The sequence below is a fragment of the Catharus ustulatus genome, chromosome 5 (genome assembly GCF_009819885.2).
Source record: "Catharus ustulatus isolate bCatUst1 chromosome 5, bCatUst1.pri.v2, whole genome shotgun sequence".
NCBI classification, from domain to species: domain Eukaryota; kingdom Metazoa; phylum Chordata; class Aves; order Passeriformes; family Turdidae; genus Catharus; species Catharus ustulatus.
Window position 1 is genome coordinate 25,089,245 of NC_046225.1, and position 22,249 is coordinate 25,111,493.

The window sequence follows — 22,249 nt, forward strand, 5'->3', positions numbered from 1 at the left end:
TTTAAAAAAAATTAGGTCAACATTTACTGCTTGCACACCTTTAATTTCCCTTTAATATGGCAAAGTTTATAAAAGTTGTGTCTATAATAGAAAAAGTGAAGGAATACTTCAATTTTAAAAGAGAGCTTATGTTTATATACACACTGACATTTGTATTCATCTATTTCGGTAAATACACTGCTTCCCTGACTACTTTTGTTGATACTAGGTAATTTTGAAATAGTCTGTCAACATAAAAGAGTAGAACATGCAAAGCAATGATTTTTCTCTACCACGCAGCAAATAAGTAGTAAAGATATTAAAAGTAAACAGGGGAAAAGGTTAGTAAGGAAAGAATATTATATGTCTTTCTGAACCTAACTGTTTTAACAGAACTCCATGAATGTTTTTAATCTTCAAGACAATAAAGGTTAACAAAATAAATAAACTTCTGAGTTCCTATCTTTTTTAGAACTTCATCTTTCCTGCTTAAGATATTTTAGAAATATTATCAGTTCTGTGCCACCCCAGCCATTAGGAAAATTTACTTTAACATAACAAAACTAGAAAATTATTTTATTGAAATACTTATGTATATCTTCTGGGTGGTATCTCATTTCACCTAGACCAAAATCAATTTAAAACCAGCTTCTAGGTAATGATTTCTAGCCCTGATAAGCAAGAAATCTCTCATGTATCTGAACTAAAGGCCAGAAGATATTTATTATGTCATTTACAGAAGGCTGAGTAAAGACTAAGAATCATAAAGTCACTAAAGCTGGAAAATACTTCCAAGATCATCTAGTCCAACTTTCAACTGACCCTCATCCACTAGGCAGGTCACCTGGTCATGAAAGGAGATCAGGTTGGCCAAGTAGTACCTGCTTTTCCTGAATCCATGCTGGCTGGACCTCATCCCTTGGATGTCCTGTACATGCTGCGATCTTATCCTAATTGACCTGTTCCATAATTTTTCCTGGCACTGAGGTCAGGTTGACAGGTCTGTAGTTCTCTCCATCCTCCTCTAACCATTCTTGTAGAGGGGGGTCACGTGGACAACCTCCAGTCATCTGGGACCCCCAAAGATAACCAGGATGATGATAAATAATGGAGAGTGCTTGGTGAGCTCTTCCACCAGCTCCCTCAGTAACTCCATGTGAACCCCATCTGGCCTCAGAGAGCTGTGAGTTTCTAAGTGGCACAGCAGGTCATTAACTACTTCCTCCTGGATTGCAGGGGCTCTATTCAGCTCCCCATCCCTGTCTACCAGATCAGGGGGCTGGTTGCCCTTGGGACAACCAGTTTTTCTGTTGAAGACTGAGGCAAAGAAGGCATTAAGTACCTCTGCCTTTTCCCCATCCTTGATTACAAAGTTCCCCTTCATATCCAGCAAGACATTCTGTACCTGCTGTTCTGTTCCCAAATATTCACCTCTAAAGACCTATTTCCATAGCCTCTGCTTGGACAATACATCCTTTGAAATCCTGTCATTACTAACTTTTCAAAGGCTTTTTTAAAATTGAACTCGAGCTTAGTAACTGGAAATGAGCAGTCTGATATCACCATTTATTCTAACAGTTCACAGGCTAAACTCCATCATTTTTAATTTTCTCATGGTTCAGTACAGTAAAGCAAATCTCCATGGACATTTCATGAAGCCATGCCCTCTGCAAAAAGAAGAGCATCCAAAGATGTATTAACATTACCGTTTCTTACACTGGTATCAAGGAAAGCTAGTTCTGCGTTTGACCTAAATGCTTAATCAACCAGAACTTTAGAGTAATTAGAGACCTGATATAAAAATATACAAAGAGATTTAAAATTTTTTTTCCAAGTAAGATCAGGATTGGTGGTCTCACGTGATTGAAAACTGTATTAACTTGCTGCTCACACTCAGGGTATGAATTTCTATATCACTCACACTGCTAGAATTTGTTTTAGCTTATATTTTCTTCAAAGTATGGACATTGATAGATCAAGCCCCATGGCATCATAAACTAAAACCCTTATGCCATCTCTGCACAATGAAGGAGACTGATCCACAGATTGCTTCTGAATACTTAAGAAAACCCCTCAGATTCTTAAAAAAAAAAAAAAACAACAACAAAAAAACCAACCAAACAAACAAAAAACCCAAAGAAAAACAACACAAAACCCCAGCCACGTTATTCTAAAAATACAAGTACCTGACCTCTGGGTGGTATTTTCAGGGCTGAGTTCTTAGTGTATTACTTTATTGAAGGTATTTTCAAGAAAACCTGAACTTCAAACCAGTTCAGTATATATTCTTCATGTCTGATGACTGTAAACATTTTGAGATAACTGATTATTATTTTTACAGTTTTGAAATTATTTCAGAAAGAAGGATCCCTCAAAAATCTCAAGGGAGGGGACAGAAAAAAACAATATATTTGACTCTTGCAAACTGTTTTCACAAATACCTTCCTATTTTCAGCAGATTTTTGGAAGTTTAAGGTCTCATCTTGACTTGGACAGTCTTTATACTTTATTTTGATTTCTTTTACAAAAATGCCTGGAGGAAAGAAAGCAGTTTTTCTAAAAAAAAAGGATAATTTTGAAATTTCAGTCATAGCTTGGAACACTAACAGTTTTTGCTAAGTTAAACGCTTGTTTCAAACCAGTATGTAAAAATATAAACCCAAAGAAACCTCAGGTTCCTTACCTGTAAAAGAAGAATTAGCGTTAAAATGTTCACTGTTCTTAGATATTATATCCAATCTATCTGCAAACTTGTCAAATCCAAGTGTTAATGTCATGCCCCAGTTACTTTCAGGTACAATACTTCTCAAAAATAATGCTGTATGACATTACCTCCAAACCCATTTATTTTACACATGCAGTGATGGAAAACTATGTGCAAAGGCAACCAACCACGGCTAAATGGTTTAGTTTCATTTGGTGCATGAGTGGCTCACACATAAAAATTCTATTAATCGTATTGTAAATCCCCTGGCACAGCAGGTTGAGCAGACTCACCCTGAAGACAGTTATCAGAAGAGATAACTGCTCTACCATGAAACATAAAATGGCCAGAGGCTTCATAGTACAGTAAATTCACGAATACAAGCCGCACTGAGTATAAGCCGCATCTCTGGGTGTTGGCAAATATTTCGTTTTTTGTCCATAAATAAGCCGCACCCGAGTATAAGCCGCTCTGTCGTTTGCAGCGAGGACCCGTGTGCAACAAAGTTGCCAAATAGTAACAGAACGGCGGCAGAGTGGGGTTTACTGGCTCAGCTCAGGCCGTGCAGGCTCGGCCCGCTAGGGGCTGCTGACGGGGCCAGGTAGTCCAGCCTGGCGTTGCCGCTCGGCAGGGCCGCTGGGGTTGGTCACCACGGTCCAGTGCTGCCCTGTGGTGGCAGGCAGGGACGGAGGCCCCCGCCGCCTCCCAGAGCCGCGGCAGGGACGGCCTGGGTCCCCTGCCACCTCCCCGAGCCGCGGCAATGGCGGCCCGGGTTCCCCACCGCCTCCCCGGGTCGCGGCAATGGCGGCGCGGGGCCTCCCCGTCTCTTCCCCGGGCTGCGGCAGAGGAGGGAAGGAAAGAGCTCTCCCTCCTCTCTACCCGCCCCCCGTGCTGCCTGCAGGCAGCCAGGCTCCACCCGCGGTGCAACAGAGTAACAATTTGTAACAATCGCAAAATGCCGACTTTGCAGCTGCTTGTCTCGGCACTCTGGCCGGCACTTCTGAGGTTGTAAATGTCAGAAAATTATTCACATATTAGCCGCTCCTGAGTATTAGCCGCATTTCTGGTTTAGGAGCAAAATCTTGGTCAAATTGGTGCGGCTTGTATTCATGAAATTACTGTACTTTTCACTTGTGAAATATGGAGGGGAAAAAAAAAGAAGAAGAAGAAGCTGTAGAACACATTCCAAATAGATTAAGGGAAATCCAACAACACTGGGCAAGTTTCCCAAGTTTGACCCACATACTTAAAAAGGAGGTATGTTACTACAACCTGCATAGACTAAAGAGTTGGTAAAATTTCAGCTTGTCCACAAGATGCTAGTCACCACTTCTTCCTCTCCATTGCTGACCTTATTGAATTCCTTTTCTGTAATCAGATACAGAATTCGGTCTCAAATGCCAGCTGCTGCTGCAGACAACAACTTTGTGGGGTCCTTATATATGAATTCCTCAGGTTGGATATTTTCTGCTTTTTATCTGCACTTGATTTACCAAACCCACAAACAGTCATAACCATGATTTTTATGTCTCAGTAAGGACTCTGCTGCCTTCCTGTATATGGAGTATGTCTTGGTGAAGTAGGACACAACAATCGCTGCATAGCAGAGGTCCCATTGCAGTAACACTGACCAAACCTGCATCTTCTTACTGGGCATTGTCAACACTTCCAGACCAGGGACTGAAAGCCACACATGCTTAACCACTTAATATTTGTTACATCTCTTCAACATTTTGCCAAGATTTTTGCATCATCATTCCCTTGTGTTGATACTACTTGATTTGTTCTCCAGCATTCAGACCTCTGGATCTTTCCCTGGAAACTTCTCTGACAGACATAATTCCAGATTCTTATCTTCAGCTATGTAATGCTCTTCACGACACTGCTCTTCCACATTTGTTATTGCATCCCTCTCTGATACTTCCATCAAATTTGCTCTCCTCTTCTTTTGAATCTAAAACCACAGCTGAATGTGAATGTAAGAACACGCATTCTTCTGCATATAAGGCCACTTAGTGCAAGCACTTACACTCGAGCCTGCCTTACACCACCTGAATGGAGCATCCTCTCCTAAGCCATGGGCACCACACTGCTCTCCTCCCCTGTATCTCTCTCCTCACATCGCCCATGAAGCTCTGTAGCACAGAACCAGACAAAATATACAGCCCAGTATGGCCTCTGAGAGACACTAAATATGCTTAGAAGTTAAAAGGAAATTTTTACATTATTCAGAACCTTTAGTCTGTGTATTAGTTAAATTTAAAGAAAAAAAGCATGTTGATCTCTTTGTTACTCTTTACTTTCTTTTATTTATTTAAGTAATTTTCCAACTCTTATTGAGTTTAAACTGAAATAATATTTAAAGCTGTTCACTCTCAGGCGCTGTCTTTATGGTGTGTAGCCCTAGCACCAAGCATAACAGGACACCCTGGTAGTTAACAGAACATCAAAATCAGCTGTAAAAGCATGTTGTGACTTTAGATAATCTTATTGGCTGAAAAAATGTAAAATTCAATTAAAGCAAAGTATATGAAACAAAACAGTAGAATGAAATAAAGCTGCAAATTCAAAATATTTAACATAGTTAACAGAAGAAAATAATCCATGGGACATACTGTTATGGGAAAAACTATAAACATGTAACCCAAGAGAGTTACTATATCATCCAAACAATGTAACCAAGCATTTTCTAATGAAGCACAGATGTAAAGAAAAGTCAACTAGCACAGCCACTCCATTTGAATTTAACACTCCTGTATTACTCTATTTCTGTTAAAATAAACATGACACTTAGAAATTAAAAGAACCTCCTATTTCCTAAATTGAACCATGTTCTAACCGTCTGGATTTTAACTACAAGGTGATAATATTGTTATTATTTAAAATATTTAATACATATATGTCATGGAAAAAAGCTAACACATGCATACATTATAGTTGTTTATAATCCACTAAATATTAGGTACATTTTACATGAAATCCAGAAGCACATTTATTAGAAACCCACTGGCTCTCTGCATTGTGGAAGCCCATGCATGGCATCAACACATTGCTGAGGAAAGGGAATGGTTTGGTTAGGAAAGCCAGCTTTATACAGCAGAGCAAAATCACTGTGGAACCTGCTTCCACCCAAAATGGAAACTGTGCACTGTGGAATCACTCAAATCTTCCCAGACACTTCCTGCTCACGTTCAGTATTACTGTCCTGCAGACACTTCAGCATGCAGCATAAATGCAGCTAATAAGCATAATTAGCTCAGACAGTGAATTTTAATTTAGCTTTGCACTAAAGTCTAATTGCCTACTCAGCGAAGGGGAAGTGTAACATTTTTTTTAAGATGCTTACCCGAGGGCCCTGATCACCTTGATCTCCCTGCAAAGTGGAAAGATGAGATGATAGGTTTAACACAGCATCTGTGTGCCACCCAGCTCTCTTACATAATCTAACATTTCACTGCATCAATACAAACGTTCTCTTGAGTTCATGCTGGGAGGGCTTTCCAGTCACCTTGTAAGAATCACCCGAACACCAACTCACCTTCTCGCCTTTTGGACCAGGAGGGCCCTGAAAGAAAAAAAGGCAAAGATTAATTACAGATACTGATCAAGTCCTGGGACACAGCAAGAAACAGGTCTGTGCCAATCTGCAATTTCTTCCCAACAAAGTATTTCCTTATAATTTTTAACTCCAAATGCCCATGCTATTCCAGAGATGGTTTCTTCACTGTACTAATAATAGAAACTGCACACTATTTTCTTGAATAGTTTGCTAACACTGTGTGTTTAATTAGTCTACTAAGAGAAACAAAACTTTGCCTGAAATGGCAAAATATCTAAGGATTTCACTTAGGGACAATAGTTTATCTTCTATCAGATAATAAAAGTTTTCTGAGACTGTAAAAGTTCTTTGCAAGTGCACTTAATAAATTCAAATATATATAAATCTGTCCTGTATTTTGGACCGCTCCTTGTCTTAGATTGCCAAAGAAAAATAGATTGAAAATTCTAAAAGTAGGGTTTTCATTCCTTTCTTTGGCAATACTGAAGTTTAGTCTCAAGCAGACTGTTTAGGCAAAATGAGTTCTTTGTGTAATGTGATTTTCCAGTAGTATTACTTTTTGTTACTTACCACCCAACAAACAGTAAGGTGACAGAATCACAAATAGGAGATCCTTTCCTATTTAATTTTTATTGAGCACTTTCCAGAAAGCTAGCAGCAGGTTTCTAAAACACTAGTTTTTCAGGTTAGTATCTTGTGAATAAAAATGCTACCAGTCTGCAAAACACTGTCTGCTTACACAATGGAGACTCTGCCTCCAGCTTTCTGAAAGATATGCAGGTGTTTCAACACAAAGAAGGACCTGAGTTACATATGAATGCAGCTGAAAACAGAGAAGGAGCCATTCAAGCCAGCATGGTTCACTGTGCTAACACAAATAGAGTGTGTGGCAGTGTGAATGTTTGTGAGAATGTATGCAGAACAAGAGAAGATTGTCACTAATGACACTGGTAAAAATTCATGTGGTTCACATAAATGCAATGGAATGGAGGTCAGTCTGCCGTGTATTTAAGATGTGATCAACCTGAGGCAAGTCTTCGAGAATCCCTGTTGTAGCCAATGTTCTGCTTAGTTTTAAGGGTTTCTGATAAATGCCAGAGTAAAGCATCTGCTGCTAAATCTTTCAAGGAAATAAAGCATATGCCTCTCCTTCCATGACCTGCCGTCTCTTCTGTCTGCTGCAGAGGACACAGAAACAAGTCTGCCTCTTGATGTCCCTGTGTCTCCTTCAGGAAGGACAGTGCTCGCTGCCAACTGAGTGGAAGCTATCTGCTCAATTAACTGTGACCCCTGCCTACTCCGCATTGCCCTGAAAGCACTTGGCTTCTTTAAAAACAAATTTTAAAAAATAATTTAATTAATAGATACAACCGGGCTGCACTTTTAAGGCCTCACCACGTATACATATTTTTTTTATACTTTAGCCCCTACTGTCCTTTCCCAGTTCACATGTTCACATAAATACATACTGAATACTAAGTGCAGCACTGTCTGCTTTTAGCTACAGTCTCCACATACATGTACTGTGACACTACAGTAGAGTAGGTCTGTTTTAAAAGTTACACATACGTGCCATTGAGCTTGTGAATTTGTAAACTCATACCATCAGTAACACAGTAATTTCAAGACGAGAAGAACTAAAATCAGTCAGTGCAGGCTGTTACTGCCTTTTCCACAGTGAACGTGAAGCACAAGCGAAAAAGGGCTGGTGCTCTCGTGCTCTACCTCCTTTAATTATCAAGCTATTACTGGCTCTGAATGTCTTCCTGGCTGCAAAGTGCAAATAGCATGACCCCATCTGCTACAGTCAGAGTTCTATTTCTCGGGATTAGGCATGAAATTATAGATAACATGACATGACTGAGACTGTAAACAGATGTTGTCTTGTGGGAGCTCTTTCTGCCTTATTTAGATGCTCAATGCAGTTCTTATGCCCAAGAGTAGCCCTGCTTCTGATGGGTTTAGGCTCATAACTTTTCTGAAGTTGCTTGCCACAGCTCTGCCTGTTGGTAGAAACTACAACAGGAGAGATCACATCAGCTACTTGAACTAAGCTGGCTCACTGGAACAGAAACAAGTTAGAGCCACCAGGGGTTCAGCCACCAGATGTGCAGGGTTACTGCACTGTCTCCCTAGTAGGACTGATGGCAATATGTTCAGCCAGCTCAAGTGCCCAAGTGGCCCCTTCCCCCACCCTGCATATTTTCCTCTGCTAAGAATTCTCTGAAAGTACAACCTATACCAAACGTGCTTTTTAATAAGACTGAATCATATCTCTCTTTTTTTTTCCTCCTGTTTCTGTGCAGGATTTTCTGAAAACTACCTGTGCACATCATCATCTGAGTTTGTTTTGCTTTTTACTGCTTGGTGTTTTCTCTCCCTGAGTGGCACACACCATAATCTCTATCGAGTCACCCTTTCGGCACCCAAATTTTTCAAAAAAGTCTTCATAAACATCTGACAATTTTATTGTACCAGGAGTTAAAAACAGCTTTTCAAAGGCCCAAAAAAGCACTTACAGTGTGAACATTCTCACAACTCTCTTCACTTGTATCTGCAATGCTTTTGCTTTCCACAAGAGTCTTGAAAAACAAACAACTGCAAATAAAAATTACTCTTCTGGATGCAAGTGAAGAGAACCAGTGGGCTTTCATCAAAATAAAAATTAATGGAATACTTTCATTGCTTGTTCACCCATCTCTGGCTTTCCCCCCACTGTTTCAATTGTCCTCTATTGTTTTTCAAATTTAAACAGAAAATTCCTATCCTCAGCCTTTGACATCTTCTTTCCATTTGTGCTGAGAAATTCTCCCAAGATTTTTACTGCAGTTTATTAGTGTGTGTACACTGAGTGGAGGCAGGGAGGAAGAAAAATTGGAGGGAAAGTTGGGTTTGTGGGGGTGGGGTGTGATTAGGAGACAGATTTGTTTAAAGGAGAGCAAGGTTTCTTCTGTTTAAGGGTACAGACACAAAGCACAGAGTGAGTAAAATAACACTAGTTTTGTAGGCCACAGCATAGACTTGCTGCTTTTTTCCCAGGGAGACTTCTGTGCTTTCATTTATGAGATGGCAGAGATCAAGCCGTGAGCTGCTGAACAAATGTGAAAGCATTTTGTGTAAGTTATATGAAATGTCTGAGGTCAGAGCATTTCTGAAATAACTTTACAGTGTTTTCACTGGAAACAGAGGCTCTTTTCTCAAAGTGTAATTATCTACTCCAGACTACTATACATTTCCAAGGAGAGTTTATAGCCTGTTTCACATAAGCAAGGCCTTGTAAATCTCAAACACATGCAAAATCTGCATTCATAATAAGGCAAAAAATACTACTGTTTTTGAAACAAGGTCTCCTAAATCAGACTGAAAGGCCTCCAGGCACCTGCCAGCCAAGAATGAAGCTGAAATCAAATCCAAAATTTGATTGGGTCAAATCCAAAAACCAGCCATATTCAGAATTACTGACAGGACCTCCATCCCTTCTGTTGTTTTTTTGTTTGTTTTTTTCTTTTTCCCTATCAAAATGCCATTTCCATACACTGATTAATTTTTTTAATATAATTTTATATTATTATAAATATGTGTACAGGAATAGAAAGGCAAGAGAATGCAGGAGACTGATCCTTGCAGTCTTCATGAGGCAACATTCCCTTAGAATTAACTAAGTATGATCAGTATGATTTTTTTCACACAGCTAAAATTTTATAATTCATTTGCTGAAAGATGCTTATTTTGTATTCCACTCTTGAGGCCATTGCTACCTATATAATTTTGCAGAAGTTACATACATAGACCTCTTAAAAGGCCAGTAGTTGACTTATATTGGTTTTACAAACCTTCACATTCATCAAAATTGTCTTACAGATATACTCTCTCCACATACCTATTGCTACAGATCTGCCCTTAGCCGTAATACAGGAAGTTCTGCTGCAAACTCACCCAAAAGGCTCCAAGCATTGATGGGCTAGCAGAACTGAAAATAGTAAGGGATTCTCAGTACAAAGAAACAGCAATGTTGAAGGTTCCGTAAAGAGCCCCACAGTCAGTACAGAGGAGCGCAGATTTTTCCTGTCTGTTAGACAGCCCCTATGATGCCTCTGTAAAAACGACCAGCCAGTCCCCAGCACAAGTTGGTGGCAAACAACTAACCAACCAATAGAACTCTGACAGTCCCAGGTCCCACTGAGATCTTCCACCCTCACAGCTCCTAAGGAACATGACACGTCAAACTTGACAGCTCCCATCAGGCAGAGCTACCACAGAAGACACAGGTGATAATAACCTTTCAGACACAGTCACTGCTTTCCTGCATTCCCACCACAATAGCCATGGACTAAGGCAAGCTGGTAGCCGGAGGACTGAAAGTACAGTAATTTTACGCATATAAGCCGCACCCTTTTGACTAAAATTTTGGTCCCAACCTGGAAGTGCACCTTATACTCTGGAGCACCTTATATAGGGGCAAAGTTCGGAAATTTCCCAACCCAGAAGTGCGAGCCGTGGGCCAAGCTGAGCTCGTGAATTGAGCACCTGCCAGTAATACCTGCAATCGTGCAATTGTTACAAATTGGTTACTCTGTTGCGCGGCAGGGGCAGTGGGCTCCCACCGGCACTGTGGGGGAAAGAAGCAGGCTCCTGCCAGCAGCGCGGGGGAAAGCGGGTTCCCATCGGCAGCCTGGGAGAAAGCAGGCTCCCACGGGCGCCGCAGGGGGAGCGGAGTTCGCGAATTGAGCACCTGCCAGTAAAATCCGCATTCGCGTGATTGTTACAAATTGGTTACTTTGTTGCGTGAGCATCCTCGCTGCGAACGAAAGTGTGCCTTGTACGCTGGAGCACCTTATATATGGACAAAGTTCAGAAATTTGCCCACACTTGGAAGTGTGCACCTTATACTTGCGAAGTTACTGTATTTTGCAAGGTTCAGTCCTCATTTACATTTGGAATTGAGGGGCATGCAGTACGTCATCCCTACCAGCAGCTGCAGCACCCACAGTGTGACTGGTAGCCTAAGGCAACAGCAGCCTGGCAGAAATGAACAGAAAAGTGAATCAGCTATTCCAATGTCACCCAGACAAAAAGGGAATCAGCTTAGTTTAATCATGTTTTCACAACTAAATAGCATGCCATACATTGCCTAAATTAATTCAATACTGCAGATTACTTTAAGGGTAAAAGGCGGCTTTAGCATGTAACAAAAGCTGAACTTTCTTTCTTTGAAACTTGACTCATGACTTCAATAAATTACAAGAATCTGACTGGAACAACAGTCCCCAGTCTATGTAATAATGACTGCAAAATATTATGATATTATGCTGAATCATAGGAGATTACACAGAGCATTACGAAACACTGCTGTGTTTCATAACTATTTCAAAGTTCCTATACTCATTTCAGTCTTGTGTCCACCACGCAAACCCTGAACTACTGAGGCAATGTGGTTTTAGCATCTACTGAGCTTGGCCATGTTTTCAGCCAGTGTTTACATATGCTCATTTACAATGCCAACATTTCACCTTGTAACAATTTTACAAGTACTCAGAAAAATTTTCAGTGAATCTGACGAGTTACTACAGCTGAAGTGCCTTCCTTTTAGGTATTTTATTCTCCTGTAATATGACTGACATATGGTGAAAACTTTAACCAACCAACTCTCAAATGATTCTTACTAATATCTCATTTCTTCCCCTTACAAAGTTTTTTGATAAAAATCCTAAGGCAGACAAAAAGAAACCTGAATTTTCAACACAATAGTAGTGACTGCCTTAAACAACACTATGTAAACAATTTAAGCTGAGAAACATAAAAGTGATTTATGTAGCAATCTAGATAAACAGCTCCGTTAACATTCAAAACATGCAAATTATAAATGACTCCTGCTGTAAATTCATACAACTGTATTCAGAAGTCAGTGATTTATAGCAATATATAAATCAGACAAGTTTATAAACTACAGGCATGAGAACACAGTCCACCCAAAATGTGTCAAGAAGCCATTTAGACTGCAATTTAGACATTAATTTCTCATGCAGTGCTCTTGCTGAGTTTGGGATGGGGTGCTTTTTGTTGAAACTTATAATGCTGCTCACAAAAAGCAACACTTCACATTAGAAGCTGCAGAAGGGTTGCTGCTAACTCACTAATCCAGGATCCAGGAAAAATCACAGGGCCCCATATCCCAAGCAAGAACCTGCTAAAGGGGATCTCCTCTCCCTTCCTCTGACGTTCTTTCTTTGATTAATCAATAAGACAGTCATCTTCTCCTTCCTTTTCCCTTCCTTCCACAGACAAACATAACTCTTTTTTTGAAAGCCTACAAAACAACACAGTCCTAAAAAAATTCTATGGTACAGAGGGTATGTGACTATGTATCCGTTACCTGAGCACGATAAAACAAGGATCAGTTTTACTATTTTCACAAATTAATCTAAGTAAACATTATGATTTTAATCTGCTAAGTTTCTTGTGAGTCAAGAAACTGCTGTATGTGACAGTAAGACCAATTATACGGTGGCAGAAAAACTGGCACATTCTTAAAGAAAAGAAAATGGCTTCTGGCAAAGTCAAAAGCCTTCTGACTTTCATTTACTGCTCAATGCACTGTAAAGATGTATTTCCTAAATCTGAGCTGTCATGCCTTGTCCGCAATATATCTTCCTTCTTGTCAGATAAGCAGAAATTCACTGATGATGTTAGAGATTTGATGCTGACAAATACACACAAACTGACAAAAACACAAAAACAAAACCAAAACAAATGAACAAACAAAAAAAACATAAAAAAAAAAAAAAAACCACAAAGGAAATTCCACTCTTGTAAACTGATAAAACAAGACATAAAAATACAGATGAGAAAACCTAATACTGCTGTATCTCTCATGTTATAAGAAAACCACCAGAGCTTCTGATTTCAGTAACAGGAAGGAAGAAAGATTGTGAGGAAGATACAAACACAATCTTTGTTACTTCAAAATCAGAGAAACACACAAATTTTTAGCTGGCACTCAGAACTGCAGGAAGACATAATAAAACACAACTGATGTGGGCCCTACAGAAGCAAAACTCAGAAAGCAGACTCAACAGGGAGTTTTTTACTATTGTTACATTTGCTATTTCTGCTGCAGTCTCAGGATTTTTTGGCATTCAATCTATGATTTTTACCAATATTTTTAATTACAGTAATTTCACGAATACAAGCCACAGCAATTTGACAAAAATTTTGGTGGAAACCCGGAAGTGCGGCTAATACTCAGGGGCGGCTAATATGTGAATAATTTTCTGACATTTACAACCCCAGACATGCCAGCCAGGGCGCCGAGCTAAGCACCTGCCAGTAAAAGCCGGCATTTTGCGATTGTTACAAAGTGTTACTCTGTTGCCCTGGCTCCCTGCAGGCAGCACGGGGGGCGGGGAGAGAGGCAGGAGAGTTCTCTTCCGTCCTCTGCCACAGCCCAGGGGAGAGACGGGGGGACCCCGCGCCGCCATTGCTGTGGCCCGGGGAGGGGAGAGGGAGCCCGCGCCGCCATTGCCACGGCTCGGGGAGGAGGGGGGGAGCCCGCGCCGCCATTGTCGCGGCTCGGGGACGAGGGGGCGGGCTCTGCCCCCGCCCTCTGCCACCGTGGCGGGAGCAGGGGGTGCTCCGTGCCCGGCCGGCGCCGTGGCGCGAACGGGGCCGGGGTGAGCGAACCCAGAGGCGGCGGCCAGCCCCGAGTGGCAGTGCCGGGCTGGGCCACCTGGCCCCGTCAGCAGCCCCGAGCGGGCTGAGCCTGCACAGCCTTAGTTGAGCCAGTAAACTCCCCGCCATGCCGCAGTTCTGTTAGTATTTGGCAACTTTGTTGCATGCGGGTCCTCGCTGTGAACCACAAAGCGGCTTATATTCAGGTACGGCTTATTTATGGACAAAGAACGAAATATTTGCCAATACCCAGAGATGTGGCTTATACTCAGTGCGGCTTGTATTCGTGAATTTACTGTACAACATAGTATCACTTCAGTGTTCAATATTTGGTTTATAAAACATTTCAAAAATGAGACAATTTTGATACAGACTGGTTGAGACTTCCTACTCTTCCACCCATCCTCCAGCAGATCCCTCTCTCATTAGATGTCCACCTGAGACTTGAAAATGCATCACATGCTATCTTAGAATCACCAAACAGTTTGGGTTGGAAGGGTTTAACAGTCATTTAGTCCATTCCCCCTGCAGTGTGTAGGAGCTTCTTCAATTTGACCAGTGTGTTGGTCAACAAGTTGCCCATTCAACCTGACATTAAGTGTTTCCAGGGATAAGGCATCCACCATCTCTCTGGGAAACGTGTGCCAGTGTTTTACCATCCTCATTGCAAAAAAATTCTTCTCTGTGTATCTAGTCTCAATCTACCCACTTTTAGTTGGAAACCAGTAACCCTTGAACTATCATAACAAGTGCTGCTAAGAAGTGCAGCACGACCAAGATTAACTCCTCATCCTCAGGTATCTCAGGTAGGCTGTTCTGCTCTCCTATACATTCACAGAGCTTCCTACTTCTTTCCTCTTCACTTAGATTATGCAGCAGATTTTGGTTTTTATCGCTTCTCCAGTAGGAATGTACATACTTACGTGTGTGTGTATGTGTGTGTGTGTGTGTAAGCGTGCTGGTGGTGGAACTTAAAAAACAATACTGCACTTCTGTATCAGCATTCACACAGCAGTTGAAAAGCACGGTAGCTGTGGAATAAACAAGAATGAGTCTCCTGTCAATAGAAGAAATCATTTATTTTAAGTCATGGGATTCTTCATAAGATTCGATAGTTTGTAAAATTAAATAAAGGAAAGTGTAGTTGATTTAATCTCGTAGTTTTTTTCATAAGTGTTCACTATGCTCAACAGCAATGATGCCACAGGAATTCAATTAATTAGAAATCTATTAAAAATAATAGATTGGTAAACGGGAGGACAAGAATTAAAGGCTGCTTTCAAATTTTACAATAACAAGAACCAGAGTGAAAAGATTTTTAAACATTGATTGATTCACCTTTTTTTTAGAAGAACTGCATTATTTGTGTGTCAACTATTGAAGCAGGAAAATTTTTGTAGCTCTAAACTGTTTTTATTTCTATAGATTTCATGCCTTTTATTTTGCATTGAACATTGAAAGGGATATGAAACAAACCAGAAACAGTAACTAGCACCCCTTAAACTCCTGATTATCTCAATTTATAAAAATAACAGTACCATAGTACCATTCCAGAGGAGTTTTCTGCACTAGCCAGTGAGAACTGCACCCATAAGCAGCCAGTAAGCAGAATGTACAAACAGAGTTATTTTGCCCAAAAACATTCATATACTCCTGGCACCCTAGTCTAAGGAGATACTTTGGGCACTGATGAAATCAAAACATTCTACTTTAAGGAAGCAATTAGTATGCCCCCAAATCAAATAAGAATTTGGGGGTAAAAATAATTTATAAAAAAAGACCAATACAGTAGAGTGAAATTTGGAGTTTATAAAACTGCATTGGGATTATGAAATTACATTCTGGTTTTCTTTCCTAACACAATAGAAATTGAAAATCAAAAGAATACATATTTTGCCAATCAAATTCATGCAATCCTTCTTCCAGATTTTTGAGATAAAAAATTCACCATTAAGTACTTTTTATACTTCTACTTTGGTAGACTTTTATCCGTAGGCCAGTTCTCTCACTTATTCCTAAAAGCTTAGTAAGAAAACAGCTCCTCACTAGGAGTTAACAGCTTCTTTTATTTTCAGAAACAGTAGTTCATACTCTAATGTTTCAGTTATTTTTAACTTAAAACTTGAACAGTGGTTTCTGTAATTCAAACACATCTGGTCCTTCCCTGATTGTTTACCAGCCTGGTAGATAATTCAGGTGTAATGACAGTGCCCTCTGCTCATTTAATCTTTTTTCATTTGATTTAAAAGAACCTTTTTGACGAGGATGGCAGGCTGAACTTCAGGTATTTTGAAAGAAACAGATAAAGGATGAAAACAAAGAAAGCGGGGAGTTTCAGAGCAATGGAGATTCACCACTGCCACTCACTACCTACAGGGGAAATACCTGTAGTCATCGAAATACATCTTCTAAGGTCCCTAGCCTTTTGGATATTTCAACTTTGCTGTCTGCATTACTACTATGTGATGAAATAGCATTCAAATATCTACCAGGCAGATCCTCCTTTGACCAGCAGCTGAGTCTAGGAGATTTATGTAATTCATTAACAGATGTTGCAGAGTCCAGCTCTACAAAAGAAGTAGTAACTGCACAGAAACAGATGACTGAAATTCCAAAGAAAACCTCTTTGTTCATCTATTTGAAATAAGGGCTAGTTTCAAAGCCAGGCTGGTTTTTGGCCTGTACCTGATATCATATCAAGGCAAATTTATAAAGTAACAAAGGCTGAACTTGCATAAACAAGCAAGCCTGCACAGCTCACATCTGAACAAGGTTTAGCAGATAACATTTATTTGCTGTATTTTAACACTAAACCTATTTTCAGCAAGAGGATTTTAACATGGAGTTTGAAATAAGGAAGGCCAATTCCATTCTTCCATTTACTGTGGTGACTCCACACTGGTTTCAGTAGCAATGTTCTGAGTTTGACTCAGTATTTCAAAGGCAAGGCATACTGTCTACAGACTGTTTTTTTCTTTTCCAGATTTTGCTACTCAGTACAGGAGATATTTTATTATCCAGGGTGGTAGAATGTTAAAGAAGGATTTAGATATTCCTTTAGTGTTGTCTGCAAATGCTATTATAAAATGCTACTGTGAAAGATGTGTGTTAGATTACTCAAATCATGAATGGTTAAAAGAAAATGGCACTAAAATAGTAGTATTAAGCCATAGTCATGTTAAAAATAGCACCAGGGGTAGAAAGGCTTCTGAGATACCCACAGATTAAGAGCAATGGAATTATTTTAGAAACAAGGTAACATTTTAAACTTCAGGGTATGCTAATGCTTGGGAAGAATCTATTTTAGTAAAACATGATACATTCCTCTGAGAATCTTATTACTCTTTCCTTCCTCTGACCACTTGCAATTTCTGTAGTCCCTTAAATAGTTCCAGTGCATGGACTCTATTGGAACTCAAAAGAGCCTTTTCACAAGGACTGTCTAACAAATGTCATGATAAAAGCTACACTGCAAACCCATCTGAAATGACCAGCAAGTATTAGGTTACTGCAAATGTTTCTGAACTATCCCAGGTACAAGGCATTGCTAAAAGAGGCAAAGCTTGACATTCTAACTCATTCATAACTCTAGTCTTGATGGGGATATGTCAATCCTTAGTCAGATTAATTTATTTAATGCCAAATAGTATACTGAAAGAAAAACACAAAAATAGCGTATAAAATAATATTTATGTTATAGTAAGACAAACAATGTCAGTACAAGAACTAAATCTTTCATGTATTGTCACCAATTCCCTTATCTGCAAAGGGGGAAACTACAGTGACATATTTTATAGAGCTATTTTGAGAACTGTTCAGATTTTGGAAGTTTGAGATGGAATACCAAATAAATGCAGATCCATTTTTATATCAACTACAAACATATATATACTTTTATATGTGGACACATATAAAAGTGAGATGACTGAATGTATTTTTGTAACCTATATAGGAAGCAATTTAAGACAACATAAAGTTTATTAAAAAATTGTTTTTTCCTCGAGACTAGGAGTATGGACTACAAAATTCAGAACATCTTCAGGGGAAATTAAACACACATGTATATTTATACTTAAATGGGTATTCATTCTTTTTAGTAAACATACTGGGCAATATAGCTGGATTGTATTTCTGAAAATATGTGATTCTCTTACATGTTTCTCTGCAGCTCACAGCTCTTGAATATTACTGATGGATCTCAGTAAAAAAACTATATTAGGAAATCCTACAGTGTTGTAGGGACAGAAAAAGCATTTTTGAAATTGACAATCTGGAGTGAAGCTCAAAAACAGAATGGACACTTCCGTGCCATGCTCACTAGTAACATTACTGGCAGTGCACAAAATACTCCAATGAAAGTAACTGCTGCATTTTCTGCCTTTTTCTTCCTTCTCAAAATTTGACTCATCCTTATAGGAAAGAATAACATATCAGCACAGCTCTTCATGTCAGCATCAATTCAATATAAAAAAAACCTACAGTGTTTCTATCAATACATAAATTTGCTTAAAGTAAAATTTCAGTTCACAGGACTGTCACTTTATAAGGGGAAATATAAATTTTGAAGGTTTCCTCTACCAGCCTGAGAACCAAATCTCCCAGGTCTGCCCAAGTTTATAGGACTTTCAAGCATCTAGCACAAAACATCACCAGTCTCTGAACTTCTGAACTGATAATGGCTTTCAAAGGAACTCTGATATTTGGAAAACCTTGTGAAAGACATGTCTTAGACATCACAGTATTATCTTCAAGACAATAAGCTTGATGAAGTGCACATTTTTATAACTCCTAATTTATTTATTTTTTTAAAGTTAGTGAAACTATTGGGATGTGCAACAAATTGAACTGAAATTCAGAGCTAAAACACAGCATGAAGATCACTAAATCAATAAGCCAGCATGAGTTTTATATCAAATTAAAAACATGTGCAGCAGGATAGTAAAATACTATATAATATTCCTGAACACAGTGCAATATGTTGCTTTGACATAATCCCTAATAGAACACAGAACACACTAGTGTATTTCTGCCATATGTACAATAAGAAGAAGAAAATATGAAGGTCATTTGATAAAGAAATGCTTTAGGAATACAAGAAATATTTCAGAGACCTTAATTATATTTTGACAACCCTTTGTAATGTCATAATGGAACCACAATACTAAGTTTTCAATTGCTTTTTTGTACTCATATGTACTCTGTTAAGCTAAGCAATGCTTTACCAAATTAAGGCTTGCAAGTAATTTTTGCTTCACAGTTTCTTACTTGCTGTTACAAGATCTACTATGCCCTGATGACAGCTGGAACTTCTAATTGAACAGATAGAATGCTAATGTGTGATTCCCCATCATATTTATACTGGCATATGTAACCAGTGAATCAGATCTTAATGTTTGTTTTATGAAAACAAACCCAATTCTTTAAAAAAATTAACGATGCCACCATGAAGAAAAGCTGGTAACATCCTACAAATAGAAAGCTCTTGTGCATTTTCTTTTAGAATTTAAAATATTATTTTTATTGTCTAATTTTAGGGCTTGTTTTTTCAGACTTAGACTATCACAAATTGCTGCTATGTGAACTATGAAATTAGGAGATCAACTTCTAAAAGTTTTGGGTCAAACTGCTCTCAAAGCCCATTTTCCAAGCTTTCTTTATCTATTGCATACAGCTACTCCCAAGGGAGATCTTCAGATTCAGTAAAAGAAACCACCTTTATAGGAGCAGAATTTATTTTACAAGTACATCCTAAGCTGATTAATTATGTTGCACAAAGAGCCCTTTTCATAGAATTCCTTACAATGAATATTCTTATTTTTCCGTTTGTAGAAAATCAAAACCTAGACTGAATCAGTAATTGTAAAATGAACAGAATTCAAGTCTGATATATTCTGAATCAAGCATGAAAATAATAAATAAATTATCTGTTCCAGGAAATGCTGTGGAACATCTGAATATCTGGTTATTTCAGCACCAGACAGTTACAGAAACTGTAACTCAAAAGCTTGCCTACTAAAGTAAAAGAACACAGTAGCACAGTTGTGGTAGGAGTCTGGCATCCTCTTGATGTCTTACACAGCCTGATGAGCAGAGCTTTAAAAAGTCTAATTATCCCCAGCTAAGTTCACTTAGCAGGGTACTGTAGGGAAGTCATCAATCTGCCATTAGAGGCTTCTCTGCAATTCCTGACAAAAGGGTGGGAAATGACAACTAAAAAAATATGTTGAAAGTAGAGCATAGTATCAAATTGTACAATCATTTTGTTTGTTGAAACTTGGAACTTTTATTCTCTGCCTTTTTAAATTATGTGTAGTGCTTCCTTAGTCTTGGTACAACAGATAGTTCAGAACAATTTGCCCCTAAATCTCCAATTCTGTGCTCTCTTCTTTACAGAGCAAAGAATCCTCTTACTTGCACTAATACTGTCTGCTTAGCCAAGAAAACCATTTAATATTCACAGCTCTTCTGGTTTACACATGTGCATAAGTCTACCAGGGGAAACTGAAGTGCTTTATACTTGAAAGTGCTCATTGTTGTCAATGCCTTTTAACAAAATTAACTTCTATTTTATTACATACGAAGCTGAGAAAGCATCATACTTAAAAACAATTAAATGCACAATCTCCTTCTGAGGAGACACATTTCTGGCTTTTGTGTCATAAAAACTTACGAAGACAGTAAATGAAGTTTAGAGCATGATTTCTCCTCTTAACAGTCTCTGATGTGGTTCATTTTAGCAACTAACATAAAAAGAAAAGCCATGAAAATGGCATTTGTTTCTTCTTGCTCTTTCCTAAAAAGGTCTCACAATTTCAATAGTGTTCACAGATGCTATTACTGTTTAAGAAAGGAGAATGGCAACTAAAGTTCTGCCTGCTTAAGCACATATGAAACTCAGTAAAAGCCTGTTTATTTGTGATGCCCTCAGATTAATTTCTATTCTCAAAATTTACAGTAAATTGTTCTTAGCCGCAAAGGCATCAAAGATTTATCTTTGTTATTTGTACAAAGAAAGTAAGAAACAGACTTTTAAAGGCCTGCTACCTAATGTTAATAAACTAATTGTCGAAGTTTGACAGCAAAAGCAAATTAGCATTTGTATAATCAGATAGTCATACAATTTTTCAGCTGGATAGATCAGAAGTTTAAAAGGAGCATAGGCTATGAGTTTTTATGAGAAATATCCCACAAGATTGTTCTCAACAGAGAGAACAGCTGATGGTGTGGGTACAACCAATGGGATTCTCCCAGGAGCAGTAACTTTACTGCACTTTGTATCTGAAAGTGAACTATTTCTTCAGTCTTCAACTGATTTTATCTTTTAAAAGTGTATTTCTTGCCTCCTTCCCCCTCTCTCCATGCAAGTCAAGAGTCTTGAGGCATTTGTGAGAGCAAACTGACAGAAAAAAAGGAATGTGGAGTTTACACCTCAATTTATGGTGATTAGAACAACAGAAACATGCCCAACTCTGACAATCTGACAGGTAGAAACCACTCTGCAGCACTGGTCAATAGGGCATTATGTACCTTGTCTGTAGCTTAAAAAGCCATGAAAACACACACACACACACACACACACACACACACACACACACACACATGCACATGCACACACACACACACGATCACTTGATGTTATCAACTGCCCCACTGCAGAATTACATGCTTTGAGAGCATTATTTAACAGGTTGTAGAAAGCAGATGGCTACCCAAAGAACCAAAAGTGAAAGGGAAGCTCAGCTGGAATTAAAATACATTTTATTTATACACTGCCTTTCCCATTCTTCCTACTGTCAGATACTCTTCTCTAAGATCTAGGACTCTCCTGACCATCACAGTGTTCTCTAGGAAGTGATAAATATCTTCCCTAGACTGCTGGCTTCCAAATCCACTCAAAACTAGGGCTGGTGGTGTGCTGTGGTTCTCTGTCCTTTGACAAAAACCAGAAAACTAAAATTTAAAATGGTTTCCACCAGCACTGTTGACAGCACAAGCCAGTAATATCCAGTTTAACCACGAACCAGAATCTCTGTCATCAGAAATTAAAAATGCTTTAGTCACATACCCTGATGCTTAATGGTGAAAAAAAAAATAAAAAAGACATAGATACATTTGTCACCAGAATCGCTATGGAAACCCTTTATCATGCATCGGGGACTGGAAAATTTCAGGCTGCTACAACATCATGTCCAAGGATGCATCACATGAAGGAAAACAAGAATCTCATGAAAACAAATATCAATCATTAATACTTTGTCCATTTCTAATGCAGACATGGACAGCTGCCAAAGAGAAAGGAGAAGCATCTGTGGGGCTGCTCTATCTCAAAGTCCCACACA

General features: G+C 39.0%; 1 protein-coding gene across 5 annotated transcripts in view; it reads right to left on the minus strand.

Annotated features, from left to right (window-relative positions):
- The window catches only part of COL25A1 (collagen type XXV alpha 1 chain), a 333,111-nt gene that overhangs the window by 98,159 nt on the left and 212,703 nt on the right, over positions 1-22,249 (minus strand). For 3 of the 5 annotated variants that reach the window (XM_042779281.1, XM_033060499.1, XM_042779280.1), the window contains 2 exons: positions 6,222-6,248; positions 6,030-6,056 (listed from right to left, as the gene is read on the minus strand). In XM_042779281.1, coding sequence (XP_042635215.1) covers positions 6,030-6,056; positions 6,222-6,248 — 54 coding nt within the window. The remainder of the gene's footprint in view (positions 1-6,029; positions 6,057-6,221; positions 6,249-22,249) is intronic. The other 2 variants (XM_042779283.1, XM_042779282.1) reach the window with 1 other exon arrangement.